This window comes from Sciurus carolinensis, chromosome 13, assembly GCF_902686445.1.
Source record: "Sciurus carolinensis chromosome 13, mSciCar1.2, whole genome shotgun sequence".
In the NCBI taxonomy this organism is placed as follows: Eukaryota; Metazoa; Chordata; class Mammalia; order Rodentia; family Sciuridae; genus Sciurus; species Sciurus carolinensis.
In genome coordinates, this window is record NC_062225.1 from 5,685,156 (window position 1) to 5,700,732 (window position 15,577).

Genomic DNA, 15,577 nt, shown 5'->3' on the forward strand with positions numbered 1-15,577 from the left:
TGGGACAGGGTCTAGCTGAGTTGTTCAGGGCCTCACTAGGTTGCTGAGACTGACTTTGACTTTGCAATCCTCTTGCCTCAGCCTGCTGAGCCACTTGGATTACAGGTGGACACTAATCCCTTACCAGAAATATGAACTATAAATATTTTCTTTCCTTCTGTGGATTGTCTTACCTGTCTTGTGTCTTTTGATGATAAAGGTTTTTAATTTTTGTGAAGTCTAACTTATTTTTGCTTTGATTACTAATGTTTTTGGTTACAACTAAGAAATCACTGCCTAATCTAACATCAAAAGGACTGATGCCTAAATTTTCATCTAAGAGTTTAAGAATTTTAGCTTACATTAAGGCGTTTGAGTTAATTTCTATGTACAGCATAAGGCAGGGGTCTAAATTCATTCTCTTGTGTACCTCTTCAGTTAACCCAGCCCTACTTCTTTCCCCATTGACCCGTCTTGACACCCCTGCTGAAAACCAACTGACCAAGAATGTAAAAGTTTATTTCTGGGTTCTCAATATTATTCCAACAATCTCATGTCTACCCTAATGCCAGTACCAGCGTCTTCATTGTGGTAGCTCTGTAGTAAGTTCTGAAGTCAGGAGAGTAAGTCTGCCAAATTTTACTCTTCTCTTTCAAAAGTGAGTCCCTTTCATTTCCATGAGTGTAAATGGCTTGTCAATTTCTGTAAAACACTAGCTAGAGTTTTGATACGAACTGGACTGAACCGGTAGACTGATTTGGGTAGTAATTCCATCTTAAGAATATCCCTGAACACAGGTTGTCTTTCCACTTATTCATGGTTGTTGTTGCTTTTTGTTTTGTTTTTGAGGAGGGTCTTGCTATGTTGTCCAAGCTGGCCTTGAATTCCTGGGCTCGGACGAGTCTTTTTGCCCCAATCCCCAGAGGCAATGGGACTGCAGGTGTAAGCCACTGTGCCCAATCTATTGTATCTTTATAAAACTTCTTTCAAGGATGTTTTACAGTTTTCCTTATAAAAGCCTTACACCTCTTTTGTTAAATTTATTCCTAAATATTTTATTTTTGATATTGTTATAAATGGAAATTTCTTACTTTTCAGATTGTTCCTCTGAACAGTGTATAAAAATGTGATTTCTGTATGCAGATCTTATATCCTGCAAACTTATTAGCTGTCAGTTTATTAGCTTTAACAGTTTTTGTGGATTCCTTCATATTTTCTACACACAAAATCACATAAGAAAAAAATTAATTACATTTTAAAAAAAGATCTTATAAGCTGCAAATAGTTTTGTTTGTTTGTTTGTTTTGGTTTTTGTTTTTTTTGAGTGCTGGGGCTTGAACCCAGGGCCTTGTGCATGCCAGGCAAGCACTCTACCAACTGAGCTATATCCCCAGCCCCCTGTAAATAGTTTTGAGTGCTTCCTCTCCAGTCGGGATGCCTGCTATTTCCTTCTCTTGCCTAGTTTCCCTGCTACAGCCTCTAGCACACTGTTGAAGGGAGGGCTGAGCAGACATGCCTGTCTTGCTCCCAACCTTAGGAGAAGCACCTCCATCTCACCACCAACTGCTGTCAGCTGCTTTTTACTGAAGCCCTTTATCAGTTTGAGGAAATTTCCTTCTATTACAAGTCTGCTAAGAAATTCTGGTTTTTTAAATCCTGAAATGAAGTTGGATTTGTCAAATGCTTTTTCTGTGTCCATTCAGATGACCATGTGGCTTTTGTCCTTTATTCTATTAATGTGGTAAAGTGACCAATTTGGTATGATGAACCAACCTTCTTTCTGAGATAAATCCCACTTGTTCATGAGTATAATCCTTTTTATGTTACAAGATCTGGCTTATCAGTATTTTGTTCAGGATTGCACACATTTCTAAAATATGTAAAACAGTACCAGATATCATGCTAGGTATCCCTGTATCTCCCCTGAGCCATATACATAAGTATAAAGACAGAGATGAAGATGATACACAACAAACTGGGACAATGGTTACATCTAGGGAAGAAAGGAGACTATGTTACAAGAAAGGGTACAGAAGAAAATTTATTGTACCTATAATATTACTTCCTTTTTTTCTTTGGTACCAGACATCAAACTCAAGGGCACTTGACCCCTGAGCCACATCCCAGCCCTATTTTGTATTTTATTTAGAGACAGCGTCTCACTGAGTTGCTTAGTGCCTAGCCATTGCTAAGGCTGGCTTTGAAATCCCAATCCTCCTGCTTCAGCCTCCCAAGCTGCTAGGATTACAGGAGTGCACCACAGCACCCGGCAATATTTTGTTTCTTAAAAGTAACATCTGCCTTATTCTTTAACACTTTTTATATATGTGAAACACTTTAAAACAATATTCATTTTTTTTAAAGTGTGGCTTGTATTTTGCCCAAATCACAGACAAGAAAGAAAAATTGGCATGATTTAAGACTGAGGAAGACCCCAAACACTGACACACTAAAATGACCTTTCTCTCCTCCCCAAGCATCAAAGGAAACAAGGTTGAAGTGTAACTTCAAGGCAGAATTAACCATAGACATTTTCTTTTTATTTCTCTTTGGAGATAATTACACTACAGTTAATCTATCTTTGGATTGTCTTCTTGATAAAACTATAAATTTCCTAATGGTGAGGAATCTTTTTCCTAACTGTGTGTAGTTCCAGCTCCTAGCATCTATTTGGTAAATAGTAAACATTCAACAAATGCTTAATGAATAAATTGAGTAAATAAATTTAAAAAGATAGAAGTACGCCTCACTAATTAAAAAATACATTAATATAGTTTTGAGGTGATTCTGAGTTACAGTCTGTGTTGCCCAGAATGGCCTCACACAATCCTGCCTCAGCCTCCCAAGCAGCTGGGATTATAGGCATGCACCGCCACGCCTGCAATAAATTGTTTTAAAAGTCAAAAATTATTGGCAATCCAAGATTAAAGCTTAGAGCAATACAAAGTAATGGCTGAATCCACAGATCTTTATTCTGGTCCCTGTCTCTGTCACCAAGTGGCTGTGCAATCTTCTACACGATATTTTATCTATAAAAGAAGGACATTATTTCTTTTCTTCTCTTCTCTCTCTTTTATAGTGGAAATTAAACCCAGGGGCACCTTATTGCTGAGCTACATCTCTGGTCTCTTTTGCTTTTTTTTTGAGATAGGGTATCACTAAGTATCTGAGGGTCTTGCTAAGATGCTGGCACTTGCCTCAAACTTGTGATTCTTCTGCCTCCACCTCCCAAGTCCTGGGATGACAGGCATGCCCTACCATATCCAGTAGGACATTATTTGTTAAAGAATCCTATTAGCTCTAAATTCCAATTCACTTAATTTTAAACTTTGGACTTAGCTATTAACATTTATATATATACAGGAGGATATTTGTTTTGTTTTTTTCATACCATGTATTGAACCCAGGGACACTTAACCACTGAGTCACATTCCCCAGTCCCTTTTTATTTTGAGACAGGGTCTTGCTAAGTTGCTTGGGGTCTTGCTAATTTACTGAGAATGATGGAACTTGGAATCCTCCTGTCTCAGTTGCTGGTGTGGCTATGATTACATGGCTATGATTACAGGCAATTACAGGCTGTGCCACCATGTCCAGCAGTATTTGCCATTTTTGACTGTTTGAGATCCCTCCATTTCTAACTCCTAGCAGTCTAAGCTCAGCTCCTAATTTAAGTGAGGTTAATTAAAGTTAGACTTCGAGGAGGGGTTTTGAATCTTAAGGAAATGATACAAAGGCACAAGATCTTTGGAAGATTATTCTGTGACCTTGAGGAGATCCAGCAGTGCAACCAATCTAGGGGGAAACTCCAGCAACACTACTCTAGGCAGATTATTCCTGGAGCAAGACTTGGTTGTTCTCCTGGCCAACCTGTGTCTCTGGCCTTCTTGTCACTGTTGTGAACAACCTTGCAAGGAACTGACTACTGAACGCCTATAGTTAAAGATCCTGTGTAACTTGATTAAATTTGAGACTAAGTTCACTTGAAGAGGGATGGAAATGTCTTATGCAAGCATGACATTTCTCCACTCCAGATACTGGAAATTGAACCCAGAGGCCTGAACTACATTCCCCATTCTTTTTACAATTTTGAGACAGGGTTCTGCTAAACTGCCCAGGCTAACCTTGAACTTGATTCTCCTGCCACTGTGCCCAGCTGATGTTCCTTTTTATTTATTTTATTGTTATTTTTTGAAATGAAGTCTCACTCAGTTGCTCAGGCTGGCCCCAAACTTAGGCTCAAGTGATCCTCCTGCCACAGGCTTCTGTGTAGCTGGGACAACGGGAGACGTACAAGCACGCCCAACACACCCAGCTGACATTCTTTAAAACAGCATAATACAAACGCTGGAGAAAGATTGCTGTGAGGGAAATGTATGGATCACACAGCTCTTCTGTCCCCAGGCTTAAATGTTCTCAAAGATTCTCAACTTCTAAACTGAACAGACATAACACACAGGAGCACAATCACTGTTGTACATACTAAGTGGAGAAAGGATAAACCCTCTCACCATACATCTCCTTGGACAAGATAGGCATCTGAACCTTCCTATCTAAGAGACTTAAACTAATAAGGAGACAAAAGGACAAAAGGGATCATTCCCCAAATAGTAACAAAACCAGCAGATTAGTCAAAGGATCAAGAAAAGACAGTTTACGCTTCCCTGTCTCCAAAGGAAAATCGCCTCAATATCTGAGGAAGGCTGGGCTGAAAGCAGTAGCACTAAAGACTTACAATGAAAACTAAGTAAGTTTAACAAAGTTTGGGGGCGAGGGGTGTCCCATCTTCTGCATGAAGCAAGACACAGTCTCTAAAATCAGTAACCATTTGGCAATTAGGAATTTCAACAAGCCAACTTTCACCTCATATAATCTCATACCTCACATTAGAAACTTACTGTCAAAGGTAGGAATTTTTGACTGATTTGGAACACGTCTTGAAATAAAGGACATAAACTAGTTAATGGTAAAAGAATTAAGAACACACACACACACACACACACACACACACGTTCCCCAAGCCAAAAAGAGTTCACACTTATCACTCATCTAGTTAATAACACACAGAAAATGTGAATGTATTCCGTTTTAAGGCTAAAACACAGAATTGGGAAAAAGGCCAATTTTCTTTATGTAACTTTACTGGCAGCTATATTATTCTACTTAAATTTCTAGAGCAATGAGGTGTACCTTAAAAAAATGAAGTCAATGGAACATTTCCCCTAGATTTTCATATTTCTTAATATCCTTCCCCTTTTGTTATGTAATTTTTTAACTGTTTCATAGCAAAAAAAAAAAAAATTTACTACTGAATTCCTCCATAAAATTTGCCCTGGGCTCACGGAATGCCAACTAATACCAACAATCGTGAGCAAAAGTTATTCTGCTTGTTTAAGTCAATTAGATAAGAATGCCAGAGCAAGGATTAAAAGATCTAATTTCTTCATATGGCCCCAGAAGCAAGTCAAAATCACTTTGTACCAGTTACTTCTTTGCTAAATAAGATCAATATTTTACTTAGCAAAATGTTCTCAAACACAAAAGAATAGAAAGCAAAATTAATTCTTTTTTATTGTGAACAGAAACACATATCTAAGAAAAACTTGCCACTTTAAAGTTCACATTCTAAAAGATATATTCTGCACACTTCCTATTTAACCAAGATGGAAGGATCAGAATTAATTCATGTCAGGACAAGTGGGTACGGAAACAACACATGTGAGCCAAAGTCTGTAATTTAGGGGTTATGTGACAATCATTCTTTCTTCCATTAACAATGAAAGAATTGTACTTGACCTGAGACAACTGTATTCCATTCTGGAAACTACCCAATATGTATCAATCACCTGCACTAAAACAAATAAAATCCAAAATGTCCTAAGCAAGCCGAAACAATCTCAGCAGTGCCTGCTCTAAAGCAAATACAATACTTAAACATCAAGCAAAAAAGTTAGACTGTATGCACATTTTATTCAATAAAATGTAAACATTACAAGCTAGTAGAACTGAGACATAAGGAACCACTCTTCAATTAATAATATAAAAAGTCTCCCTATCAAGGTAACAAACTAAAAAAACATCAAGATAAACAACTTGATCAAATTTTAATTATAAGAAAAGCAAAACTGAAGCATGAAGTAGACAATAAAGTATTAAGCCAAGCTGGTGGTACACCCCTGTAATCCCAGCAACTCGGGAGGCTGAGATAGCAGCCTCACAAATCTGAGGCCAGCTCAGCAATTTAGCAAGGTCCGAAGCAACTTAGCAAGATCCTATCTCAGAATTAAAAAAAAAAAAAAATTAAAATTTTTAAAAATGTAAAGGGGGAGGGGAGATGTAGCTCAGTGGTAAAGTGTCCCTGGGCTCTATTCCAATAACCCCAAAACAAAACAAAGACAATGAAGCATTAAATGTGAGCCTTTACTGTAGTAACCTGGAGGAAGGCCCAAAGACAGCTCACTAGTGCTCTAGAGACTGGGGAACAGCCAGGTAGTAGAGTGATGGAGGCCTGGTTCAAAATCCCCAGCACTCAAATAAACAAAAAAAGTGTTCTGACTGCACTTCAACTAAACTCCTGAATCTGCAAAGCTGATTGACCCTGAACAATCCCTCTTGGGGAGCTGGATTAGAACCAAGGGTGTTTCAACAGCTCCCAGTTTCAGAGACAGTCTGAAGAGCAGGAAAGGGGAGGAAAGCCTGAGTCAGCAACTGGCCTGACCCCACCGCCACAGAGGGTAGTGACTGTTAATAACTGGAAGTTCAAAACATTCACTTCTTAACTTGTTTCCCTGAGGGCTCCACCAGATGGGAGAACTGCTATCCAGAGCTCCAGGAGATATCACCCATAAAAGTGCATCAAGTAAGTCAAAGAACGTCTTCTACCACTAAACTCCAACACTATTCACCTCCCACCACCCCAAATTCCTTCCCTCTCTTTTGTACCGACTAACCCTTTTCTGATCTCTCTCCTCGCTCCTGAACAGATCCACCTGAAGATTTTCCTTTCAAAGGTCACTAACGTGGAACATGGGAATTTCATCATCAAAAACAGAACGAAGAGCTGGGGTTGTGGCTCAGTGGCAGAGCACTTGCCTGGAATGTGTGAGGCCCTGGGTTCAACCCTCAGTATCGCATATAAAGAAAGAAAAAAAATAAAAGATCCATTGACAACTAAAACAAAAACTTTAAAAAACAGAATGAAAATTCAAACAGTTAATTGGTAATTTCTTAATCTGAAAGTTTTCTTCCCATTCTTTTATTTCTTACAAGAGAATGATTAACACAAATAGCCAAATAGCAAAAGAATGCTAATAGGAAGTAGGCAAAACTGCTATCATGCTTTGATTCCTTAATTTATTTTGTGATTGAGGCTGTGTGTGGTTATGATTTTAGTATAATTTGAGGGGGGTTGTTTGTTTAACAGCTCTGGGGATGGAATCTAGGGCCCTATACATGCTAGGCAAGGGCTCCACAGTTGAGCTACACCCTCAGTCCTGTGGTTAGGATTTTAAACTGCAATATAAAAGTCATCCTTCCTGCTAGGAAAAGCACTCCCAGTTCTTAAGATAGACTTGCAGTTACCCACAATTCATAGTGTTGCACAAATAGCTGCCTGGCATCTGGGTATCACACTTCCCACACAGGCCATGGTACAAACTTGACTGCTGTACTTCCATTTTCAATCTAACCAAAAATGTGGAATAACAGGTGGTCTCTCTGTTCAAGATCTAGAATAAAGATACTCTGTGGGATCTATCAGGCAGGAACTGTCCTGGTTTCTGAAATCACAGTTTCAGAATTTAAAAGAATGCTTATGCGGGAGGGGACAGTCTAAAAATATCTGTTAAAAAGAAAATACAAGGGAGGCTTGGTGGCACATTGCCTTAATCCCAGCTACTGGCCAGGCTGAGGAAGGAGGATCACAAGTTCAGGGCCAGTCTTGGCAACTTAGTGAGACCCTGTCTCAAAACCAAAATCAACAATAACAACGAAAAAGAATAGCTGGGGATGTAGTTCAGTGGGAGAGAGATTGCCTAGCATGCACACGGGGTTCAAACTCCAGGAACAGGGAAAAGAAAAAAAGAAAGAAAGAAAGAAAAGAAAAAAGAAAGTACATACAGAGGCATTCTAATTCAAGTGCTAAAGTACATCTTTAGATTACATAAAGTCTGAGATTTAGAACTGCAGATTAACAAATACAACCAATGGTACTGGATTTTTCACCCAGAGGTTTTAATGATGACAGCGAAACCTCAGACCTTAATGACACAGTATACCCAAAATTCTAACGCAGCAAAAATCTCACCTAATTCTTATAGGACAAAACGTGTGGGTTATTGGTTGGTGCAAAATCCCTCCCTGCCTCTTAATTCCATTAAGATGGGAGTCACGGTGACAGCTCTCTCTGGGAACTTCTCCCAAGGCTGGAGTCCCATCTGGATGGCAGTCATTTTGTACACGGCAGAACTACACCCTCAGGTCGCGATTAAAGCCGTTGCGAATTTACATTTTTCTGGGAACGTTAAAGATTATGTGAAGAAGGGCCTGCGCCCCTTCTACAGATCCACTTTTACAATGGGGTTTTTCCTTTCTTTGCCCCCAGGGCTGGGAATCCAGCGCGGACCTCGCGCCTGCCAAGCAGGTGCTCCACCACGGAGCTACACCCCCAGTCCGAAGGTCGTGCTCAGGTCGCGCTGTCCACCCAGAGTCCCCCTCCTAGACTAACGCACACGTCCAGCCCTTGCTTCTAACCCGACGAAGCGAGTAAACACGAGCAATGACGGGAATCGCTATCACAGCTTCGGTCCGCGGCACCGCCACGCGCAGGAGCACCGAGGGAAGCGGGCACGGACCGCGGGGCACAGGGGCGACTCGCCGCGGGGCTCACCTCTGCAGCTCCTCCTCCTGGATCCTCTCCTCGTCCCACACGAAGACGCCGGCGAGCGCCGCCATCAAGGCAGAGGCATGGCCCGGGCGGCCGCGCAGCCGGCGCCAGAGGCGTCCGAGCAGGACGCAGCGCGCGCTCTCCGAGTAGAGGCGGCCGTAGAGCTGCGCGATCTGCTGCGAGCGCCGCACGCGCAGGCCCGTCACGAAGCGGCACTGATTGGCCAGCAGGCCCAGCAGGCCCCCGCCCCGCGCGCCCGCCAACCAGGCGGCCAGGCCGGCCGGCGGCCTCCGCGGGAACATGCCGCCGCCGCGACGCCGCGGGCCGCGGAGCCGGCGCGGGAGGGCGCGGGAGGGCGCGGGAGGGCGCGGGAGGGCGCGGGCGGCCGTCCGCCGGGTCTCCTAACTGGCCGGCCCGGAGCCCGTCTCACGTCGCCCGGGCCAGGCGCCGCCCCTCATGTCTCCGCGGCAGCCGCTGAGAAGAGCCCCCTCCGGGGCGAGCGCCGCTGCAGGACACGCTCGGGCTCGGCCCCTCGCTGCTCCGCGTGTCCAGCGGGCGCCGGGGTCGCGGTGCGAGGCTCGCGGGAACCGACGAGGCGGGCGACCCGGGCCCCGCGGCAGGAAAGGTCCCGGGCACTCTGAGTCCGCCACACGCGCCGCCCGCCCGCAACCTACCCGCGTCTCCGCCGCCCGGGCTCTGATTGGCCGCGATCCCGACGCCGTGGCGCTCATTGGCGGCGCCAAATGCCCGTCACCGCTCTCTCCGCCCCTACGCGCCCCACGCCGCGGCCGCCTGATAGCAAGGTAGGTGGCACGGCGGTGGAACCAGTCAAGGGCGCCTGGGGGAGTGACCGTCGGACCCCGCGCCGCAGCCATCTCCCGCCGCTCCGCCCCGCGGAGGGCGGTGGCCGGGTGCCCGGAAGTCCTGCGCCGCGGGCAGCTGTTCCAGAGGCAGGGGACCGTCGCCCAGTTCTCTAGTTAGAGTCCTGTGTGGGAATGGGGGCGTCCCAGGCCCGGTGTGGGGCGGCCGAGAAGCCCCTGGTGAGGACCCTGCTCAGCCCGGAGGGCGGGGGGGGGTCCTGACCTCCAAACCCCCTCGGCCTCCCCGCCCGCTACCCTGGATCCCTCCTGAATATTCGCGGCGTAGAGGCGGTCCCGGAGGGCCGGGGTTCCGAGTGGACCTGAGAACGCAGGACTGTACAGAGCGAGCCACGTGGGCAGGGGACCTGTCGCAATCTGACAATGCGGCAGCCCTTCGGTAAGCAGCCAGGTTTGCTAAAACCTGTGCTTCTGGGCAACCTGGCTAAATGGTTTCAGAGGGTATTAAAGTACTATTCTGTGTCCGATTTCATTAAAACGAAACTGCTGGGTGACCTGTAGGAAACCCTACTCCAAATTACTTATTTTATTTTATTTTTTCTTTTAAAGCTTATAGTTAAGAATTTCATTGACAAAAAGAATGGTAACCGAACACAGTGGGTTCGCCCCTTGGTGATGTGGAACCAGTGAGCACAATCAGAAAAGATCCGAGTGAAGAATGATTTACTTATAAGTAAGTAAAGAAGAAAAGGAAAGGCAGAGCTTGTCTCCTGGAACCAAGTCTCTCCGAACAAAGATAGCAGGGAATTTTACTGAGGAGACTTGTCATCCACATAAAGGGTTCGCGCACCAGGTGGTAGAAGGCATGTTTTGTGTTCTTGTTTGTTTTGGTTTTTTTGGTTTTGGTCCTGGGGATTGATCTAAGGGGCCCTCGACCACTGAGCCACATCCCTAGCCCTATTTTGTATTTTATTTGGAGGCAGGGTCTCACTGAGCTGCTTAGCGCCTCGCATTTGCTGCTAGCTTTGAACTTGCTATCCTCCTGCCTCAGCCTCCCCAGCCACTGAGGTTACTGACTTGTGCCACCTGTCCGGTGGAGGCATGCTTCTTAAAGCACATCTTTAAAAATGGTGGACAGGACCGCCTGCAAGCAGAGATTTGACATAATGAGCAAAGTTCACTCTAGATCATCTAGAAAAGAGACTGAGCAACTTTAGTTAAATAAATTCCTGTAGCCTTCTCTGGAGGTCCTGATCTGAAACAACAACAAAAAAATGTGGATGTGTTAGTGAGAATGTGTTAGTGATGGGGAGGTAGAAGCCACCCCCACCACCACACTTCCTAAAGCACAGATGCTTAATGCTGAAAGTTCCTTCCTAGCAGCTAATGGAACGTCTTGGTGTGAAAGGGGCTACTTCTTCCAAGACAGTTAGGAATTTTACTTTTACTGTAACTGAATGTATGCAATTTTAGATATTCTTAACAAAAGTATGTATTTCTCCAAAGAAAGAAAAAAAAATTGCCAGAAGCTAAAATTTAGGTCTCTCCTATCTTGTCCAGGCTGTCTGGATCTTACTTTGGAGATTGGTATTGAAGTTTATTTCCCTTTCAGAAATGTGTACGTAACAAAATAATATTTAACACCTCACTGAGCCAGGCTTTTTGCAGATATAGTAGGCTGAGCCCCAGGGTGAAAGGAAGCCATTGAGGCCAGCGCAGACTCCAACCCATTCGTGGTTCGGGGTTGCTATCTGCCTCATAAAGCAAAGTGGAGGATTTATCATCTGGGAAGACAAGAGTTGTCTTCTCCTCTGAAAAAACCTCCTACATAGTTGGTTTTGGCCTTTGCCAGGAATGTTGAGGTGATATGAGTCTGGGTTTTCCATTGAGATCAAGAGAGATAACTGTGATTGTAGCTAGCAAATTCAGAGCAGGTGTAGTTACCTCCAGACTTACTACTGCTAACTCACCCAGCGCTTCGTGACAGTCATAGAAGTGAATTCCTTAATTTTAAGGAAAAAAGATCTGTCTGTTGTTGTGTTTGTTTTCATCAAAATTAGTCCTCAGGATGGTACAAGCCTGTAATCCTATAATCACTCAGGAGACTAAGGCAGGAGGATCACAGGTTCAAGGCCAGCCTGAACAATATAATGAGATCCTGTCTCAAAATAAAAAGGGCTGAGAACGTAGCTCAGTGATAGAGCACTCCTGGTTTCAGTCCCCAGTACTTTATAATTTTTACTTAAAAAATTACAAATAATGCCCTGTAATATTAAATATTCTTATATTCTTTTTTTGGCAACAGGTGGGCTTGAACCCAGGGCTTTGCACCTGTTAAACACATCACTTGGGGCTGGGGTTGTGGCTCAGTGGTGGAGCACTCGCCTAGCACAAGTGAGGCCCTGGGTTTGATCCTCAGCACCACATAACAATAAAGATATTGTGTCCACTACAACTAAAAAATACACGTTTAAAAAAAAAAATCACATCTCTTCCACTGAGCTATATCACCTTCCCTTATCATAAGTTCTTTATTGATCATATGCCTTTGTCACACAAAATAGAATTAATTTTTTAAAAAATTTCTTATGATCATAAGTCTTTTAAGTTCAATTGGTTTTTGGTCTGAGTTTTTAGTTCTAATATTATTGGTAAACAACACTAGAAAGCATACATGAAATGTCAAGTGATTATAAATAAAATTTGTTAGACACTTTTCACAATAAGATAGGACTTTTCAATTAATATGATTGGTTATATAGCTACACTAGAAAATAAGAGTGTTAATCATCAAATCTGTTCTTATTTTTCATTTGAATTGAGATAGCATTCACATAAGTAAGTAGCGAGCGGTGGGAGATGATTCTTTAAATTGTGTGTGTGCGTGCTATGTTGTATTATTGTCACCTTGGTCAAGCTGGGTATTACCAAAATGCCCTTCCAAGTAGTGTAAGTCTGGTTAGAGTGGCACAGAAGAAACTTGTACGCGACTTGGGAGGTAGAAGTGAAGCAGGGGTGTTGCCTTCAGCAACTTTGCAGTCCGATGGGGTGAGAAGGAACTGGTAGGTTCCAGCTTGTACTCACTCTCTGCTCTACTCCCAGGGCTGCTTCCCGTTTTTGACCCTAATGACCACCAAGGGCCCCAGACCCACCACCAAGCTGCAGGACCCACAGGAGCGATGCTTCTTAGTCCCCTCTGCGACTTTCCGACTTTCCAACTCCATACCTTCAACTCAGGGACTCAGCAGGGCTGCACCTGCGCTCCTCCTTCCTGTGCTGCGAGATGGAACCTTTCTCCAGGCAGTAAACAGGACAAGTTCTAGGTTCACTACCACAATCCTGCCATAAAATACTTCATTGCCATCATTCTGAAAAACTCTGTGCCCCTTGCAGCCAATCCTGGTATTTGGCAGCCATCCATCTGCTTTTGTCACTGGAGTTTTTCCTTTTCTGGAATTTCATATGAATGAAACAATTGACAAGTATTGGTTTTGTTGAGTCTGGCTTTTCTGTATCAGTACTTTGTTTTTGTTCTATAATATTCCATTGTATGGATACACTGAAATGTGCTTATCCATTTGATGGACATTTGAATTGTTTCCATTTTGGGCTGCTCTGGATATTGGCATGCAAATCTTTGGGGTGAACACCTAGAAAAAAAGAATCTCTAGGTTGCACAGTGTTCGTTGAGCCTTTTAAGAAATTGCTAAAATTGCTAATGTGTTTTCCAAAGTAGTTACAGTGTTTGTGTTCCCATTGGCAGTGTAGAAGGTTCTGGCATTCCACATTCTTGCCAGTGCAGACATATCTTGTGTTCCCCTTCACTGCATTTTCACGGGTATTGTACTTGATACAAATTGAAGGTCTGTGGCAACACTTGGTCAAGCAAGTCTATCAGCACCATTTTTTCCAACAGTTCAGATGCTTGTTAGCATTTTTTTAGCAATAAAGTATTTTTAAACTCAGGTATAATTTTTAACATAATGCTTTTGCACACTTGATAGGTAAAAGTACAGCGTTAACTTTCCTATGCACTGAAAACCCAAAAAACATGTGACGTACTTTTTTGTATTGGCTTTATTCCAATGATCCGAAACCAAACACACAATATCCCCAAGGTACACCTGCACTTGGTATTGTTAGTCTTTTAAATGTAGCCATTCTAATTTGCAGTAGTGGGGATTGAACCCAGAAGCACTCTTCCACTGAACTTCATCCCCGGCCCTTTTAAAAAGTTTTAAATTTGAGACAGGGTCTCACTAAGTTGTCCAGACTGGCCCGGAGCTTGCTTTCCTGCCTCCGCCTCCCCAGTAGCTGTGTTCCAGGCATGGGCCTCTGCGCTCAGTATTTGAGTTTGATGGAATTCACTGTTATTTTCTTTGGTTTGTGTTCTTCATGTCCTAAGAAATCTTTGCTTACCCAAATGTCACAAAGATCATCTGTGTTTTCCTCTAAAAATGTCATGATTTTTACTTTTACATTTATGTTAATGGTACTTTTTAAAAAATGTTGTTGTTGTTGTTGATGGACCTTTTTTTTTTAAATTAATTAGTTTATTTATTTATATGTGGTGCTGAGGATCAAACTCAGGACCTCACACATGCCAGGCAAGCACTCTGCCACTGAGCCACAACCCCAGCCCCATTTATTTATTAATGTCTTCATTTAATTTCTCATAACAATTTTTTTAAGCTTTTGGTGTACAGGTCTTGCAAATATTTTGTTAAACTTATTCCTAAATATTTGTCTGATTTTCAGTGCTGTTGAAAATAGTTTTAAATTTTGATTGTAACTCTTCATTGCTCGTATATAGAAGTGCAATTGTTTTTATATTGACTTTGTATTCTGCAATCTCACTAATTTGTTAGTTCTAATAGCTTATTTTTATAGATTTTTTAGAATTTTTTACTTAATCATGGTTTCTGCAAATAAAGACAGTTTTATTTCTTCTTTCCAACCTGTGCATGTTTCTTTCTTGCCTTATTTCACTGACTAGAAGCTCCAGTACAGTGTTAGGTGGAAGTGGTGCAAACAGGCACCCTTACTTTCCTTGTTCCCAGATTTGAGGGGGAAACACTTAGTCTTTCACCCATTTCTAGACCTGCAGCTCTGGCCAGCTCTCCTCCAGATGCACGGTTCAAAGTTCAGCCCATGGGGAGGGAGGATTCAAGGACTTCCTTTGAACACTGTCCTCCGGACCTCTTATATAATTTTTTTGGTACCAGGGATTGAACCCAGGGGGCGCTCTACCACTAAGCCACGTCCCAGCCATTTTTATTTTTTATTTTGAGACAGGGTCTCACTGAGTTAAGGGCCTTGCTAAGTTGCTGAGGCTGGCTTTGAACTTGCCATCCTCCCATCCTCACTGAAATTACAGGTGGCACCACTGCGACAGCTCTCAGGACCTCAGGACCACTTTTCAGTGGGTGATACCAATATAACGCTGAAACATAAGCAGGAACCTGACTTGAATTTTTCCTTCCAGGGTCAGCTGGCCATGGGGCTCCCCAGGAGACCATGGGCCGAGTCACAGGGAAAGAGGTGAGGCAGCAGGAATAGGTGCTCTTGGAACTTCCTGTGCATTCAGACCTGTGGGCTGTCCCATTTACAGCACTCTGTGTCATGATGGCTGCTGTCCATACACCTGACATACGGCTTGATGGATGGAATAATACTCGGTTTGTCAGGGGCAGTTCATGATCTGTGGTGCCAAAACAAGTGTTCAGTCTCTGCCAGAGCCCAGTAATACTCTAGAAGCTGTATCTAAAGATAACAGCAGTTCCCCTTGCCTGCAGAGGATATTTCAAGACCCCTATGGATGTGCCTGAAACCATAAATGGTGCCAACCTAAATTGTTTATTTCTGGGATTTTCTATTTAGTAGTTTGGACTCCAGG

The 15,577-nt window shown here is 43.2% G+C and overlaps 1 protein-coding gene and 1 long non-coding RNA gene across 4 annotated transcripts in view; one reads left to right on the forward strand and one right to left on the reverse strand.

Annotated features, from left to right (window-relative positions):
* Positions 1–9,539, reverse strand: part of Stard7 (StAR related lipid transfer domain containing 7) — a 23,615-nt gene extending 14,076 nt beyond the window's left edge. The window contains exon 1 of the mRNA XM_047522896.1: positions 8,867–9,539. Coding sequence (XP_047378852.1) covers positions 8,867–9,165 — 299 coding nt within the window. The 5' untranslated portion in view covers positions 9,166–9,539. The remainder of the gene's footprint in view (positions 1–8,866) is intronic.
* LOC124963273 (uncharacterized) lies at positions 8,800–14,254 on the forward strand. Of its 3 annotated transcripts, none has more exons than XR_007104695.1 (3): positions 8,800–9,666; positions 10,291–10,414; positions 12,784–14,254. It is a non-coding gene; the product is annotated as an uncharacterized LOC124963273 (long non-coding RNA). The 3 variants fall into 3 exon arrangements; XR_007104696.1 differs by lacking the exon at positions 8,800–9,666 and adding an exon at positions 9,680–10,120; XR_007104694.1 differs by lacking the exon at positions 8,800–9,666 and adding an exon at positions 9,680–9,903.
* Positions 14,255–15,577: the final 1,323 nt, after the last annotated feature.